The sequence below is a fragment of the Austrofundulus limnaeus genome, unplaced genomic scaffold, assembly GCF_001266775.1.
Source record: "Austrofundulus limnaeus strain Quisiro unplaced genomic scaffold, Austrofundulus_limnaeus-1.0 Scaffold0, whole genome shotgun sequence".
Classification (NCBI taxonomy): Eukaryota; Metazoa; Chordata; class Actinopteri; order Cyprinodontiformes; family Rivulidae; genus Austrofundulus; species Austrofundulus limnaeus.
In genome coordinates this window covers 9,895,047-9,898,663 of record NW_013952402.1, presented here as the reverse complement: position 1 = coordinate 9,898,663, position 3,617 = coordinate 9,895,047, and the positions used below count along the sequence as shown (strand labels likewise).

The window sequence follows — 3,617 nt, the reverse complement described above, 5'->3', positions numbered from 1 at the left end:
TGTGTGTGTGTGTGTGTGTGTGTGTGTGTGTGTGTTTGTGTTTCTTTTATATTAAATATGAGTGAAAGGAAATGCCACTTTCTGTTTATTGCTTTAACTCATTTTTTGCACCAGTTTTTTTCTCATTTATTGATTCCTAATTTATGATGTCATCAGTGTTGATGAAAGTTTAACCACTTCAGATGGTTGTAATTTTTTTTCACGGTCTTCTAAGTCRTATTATTATTATTATTGTTGCTTGTCAATGAGCTTCACAAAAAAAACAAAAACATGATTTTTGGTGCTGCCCAGGTTTTTAGCATGTAGCCTTCATCTTTTCTTCTGAAGATACCTTCAAAGGCACAGAAGTGCATACCTTCATGGTAGACATTCACAGCTTTAAATAGGCATAAAACACGGTACATTCCTGTGACTCCACAAATAAGTCTCAACTTGTAGAATCATCCWTCAYTTCATCCTCTCTTCCTTAACTCTGTCAGTAAATACATTCAGATGTGGTACCTGTCATTGAAGCATATCAGTCTGAGGAGTGWATGCCCCAGATAAAAACCCTAGAACCCAGTGGAGAAGTTGCTCTACATGTTATTGCAAGTGTCAAGTAATGTGCAAGTGTGCACAATGTACTTGAAATACAATCATATTTGTAGCAAGTTTAATATTCTTAATGAGGGTTTCTGTTTAGTGTCTAAAAAAATAACATCAAAGCTGAATATTTGCAGTGTCTCCCAGAGTGACTCCCAGAGTGCAGTGAAGTCTCCCAGACTCATCATTTTAATTGACTGAAGAAAAAAAAAAAACAGCTTACTGAATGAAGCTTGACGAGGAGAACCCACAGGCCTTCAGCTCTCGTGCATTTGGATGATAATTTATTTTCTYTGTTCTCTGTGTCTGCATGTGGCACACACGTCCCATGAATAAATAGTGACTGTATTAGGAAGTGGACTCTGCTGTGCGTGTTCTGTAAAACAACTGAAATGGAATTTGGACAAAACATATTTTCAAATTGTTCTCAAATATTCAAGACTCTTGTTGTCACAGAATGTTATTAGATAAATACATACATTTACACTTACACAACAACTGTGGCAATCACTAGTTAAGTATTAACATTCTAACACAAAAATGCTGAAATATTTAAAAATACAATATAGTCCATTTGCATTACTGCAGCTCATGTCTCATCTACTAATAGACAGATATAAACCACATAATCTTATGGCCTTCTCTTTAACGCAGTCTGAATTTATCATATTTTTTACACATACATCATTCATTGTTTAGAAATACAGACAGGTTTTGCAATGACTGTTGTTTAAAAACAGAACTGGTGATATATGCACATCTCTTTTCAGATGTAATGAWACAAACAGCATATTCTGTCTCCTTGCATTGCAGTCCTCTACAGAATTTCAGATTACACAATAGGGAGGATCATTACAAACTGGAAGTGGCCTATTTGGGACAAAATGACATGATGACTCCAAGGTGGCTCTTTGGCTGTGAAAAAACAAAACCTTTTTTACCAGCTACCCAGTCTTAGTTTAGCACCATAATCACTCTTATAGAAAATCCCTACCAAGCTCCGGACTCCCAAGATACCAATTCCTTTTAGAATCAAGCCCGATCCTCAGAGACCACAACCTATAATCAGCAGGGTTCAAAACAATTTCCATGTTCCCATTACCAGATACAAGAACTGCTGAGATGTATTTTTTTTTCAGACAGAGACTGGTCCATTCCTTTGTTTACAGTGAAATAGAGACCTTTTTCTCATTTGGCAGGTAGTCATTAAGGTTTATGTAAATATCTATAGAAACTGACCAATGCAAAAAATGCAGTTTTTCATTCATTTAACCATAGAGCCCAATGTATTTAGTTTAATCATTAGATGACATTTATTATTGTCAATATCTATCAAAACCTTCAGGCAGCTTAAAAGAGAGCTTGTTTATTTTTTTTATTTTTTATTTTTATTTTACAGGTTTATTTCCTGACTTGATGCAACATTTTGTCTGTGTTCTTTTAGGTACATGGCCATTGTCCATCCTCTACAACCTCGCATGAAGTATCAAACTGCCTACTTCCTAATAACAGGAGTCTGGATTGTCCCCATTTTGATTTCAATCCCATCTGCCTACTTCGCATCCGAGACCACATACCCTCATGGCGGCACCACCCCGAGCACTCACAAAGTTTTTTGTGCCCAGATATGGCCCGTGGACCAGCAGGCCTTCTATCGGTCCTACTTCCTGTTTGTGTTTGCCGTGGAGTTTGTTGGGCCCGTAATTGTCATGGCAATGTGCTACGCCCGCATCTCCCGTGAGTTGTGGTTCAAGAGCGTCCCGGGTTTTCAGACAGAGCAGATACGGAAAAGGCTGCGTTGTCGCCGCAAGACGGTTTTGGTCCTTATTGCCATTTTGACGGCGTACATCCTGTGCTGGGCACCGTACTATGGCTTCACCATTCTGCGAGACTTTCATCCAACAATCATCTCCCGCCAGAAAAACTCATTGGTGGCTTTTTACATCATTGAGTGCATTGCCATGAGCAACAGCATGATTAATACCTTGTGTTTTGTCAGTGTCAAGAATAACACGGTTAAGTACCTGAAGAAGATTGTTCTGCTGCGCTGGAGGTCATCATATGTCCCGAGTAAAAATGTGGAYGACATTGATTTAAGGACCTCCTCCATGCCCATAACAGAGGAAATTGAATGCATTCACCTGAGGTGAGGACAAGAAGCTGTGGTAACATAATTGGTTAGGTTTTGACTGTTGATACAGTACAGTTTGTCCAGTTGATGACGATTTGTACCTGGAGTTTTTCCTCACATTCCAGAAAAAGCTCAGTTCTCATAATATATAAGGAAACCAAGGGATAGCTTTGGCTCAAGGAAAAAAAAAATAGATAATGTACGATCAGACATCCGTTTGTTAGAGAGTTTCAGTTCATCTTTGCTGTTCAGTTTTTGAAATGCAGAATCAACTCCACATTCCTCCCAGTTTGTTGATCAGTTTGTATATACTAAAAACATAAGTACTGTTTGTATAAAGGTTTGCACAAACAAGCACGTACTCTATGAGCATGCAAATTTTGTTTGCAGTACAAAACATGTTTAAGGGATCAAAACAAAAATAGACTGTGTTGTTGAATTTCAGTACTTGTGACAACTTAGTTGAACAGCCCTGACATAATGGCACGTCATCAACATTTTGACATTTGACACAACAGGATTTTGATCAGCCAGCACTGCAAACAAAAAAAAGTTTCTCATGGATATGTAATTGTTGTAACATTCACTCTGTGCTTAATATTGTAAAAAAAAAAAAGAGCATTGCAAAGTTTTGGTGTACCTTTTTAAACCAATTTGTGATTTCCTGTATGAACCCTGCATATTGCTCATGTCAGCTTTGTTAAAAGCTGCTTTAAACATGCTCCAATAGAGGGCAAACTTGTTTTCTTTGATTCCTCTGTGAATATCAAACAACTGAAAATAACTGGTTATTCGACAAAAATGCTTTCTGTACTTTTTGTGATTGTTTGTCCTTTGACAAAAAGAGTAAAAAACATGTTTTCTTTGTAGATCAGCATATGATTTGTGCTTCTGTGGTAATAAA

At 37.5% G+C, this 3,617-nt stretch overlaps 1 protein-coding gene across 1 annotated transcript in view; it reads left to right on the top strand.

Moving 5' to 3' along the window:
• prokr1b (prokineticin receptor 1b) overlaps positions 1-3,617 on the top strand; it is an 8,488-nt gene extending 4,871 nt beyond the window's left edge. The window contains exon 3 of the mRNA XM_014002501.1: positions 2,027-3,617. Coding sequence (XP_013857955.1) covers positions 2,027-2,732 — 706 coding nt within the window. The 3' untranslated portion in view covers positions 2,733-3,617. The remainder of the gene's footprint in view (positions 1-2,026) is intronic.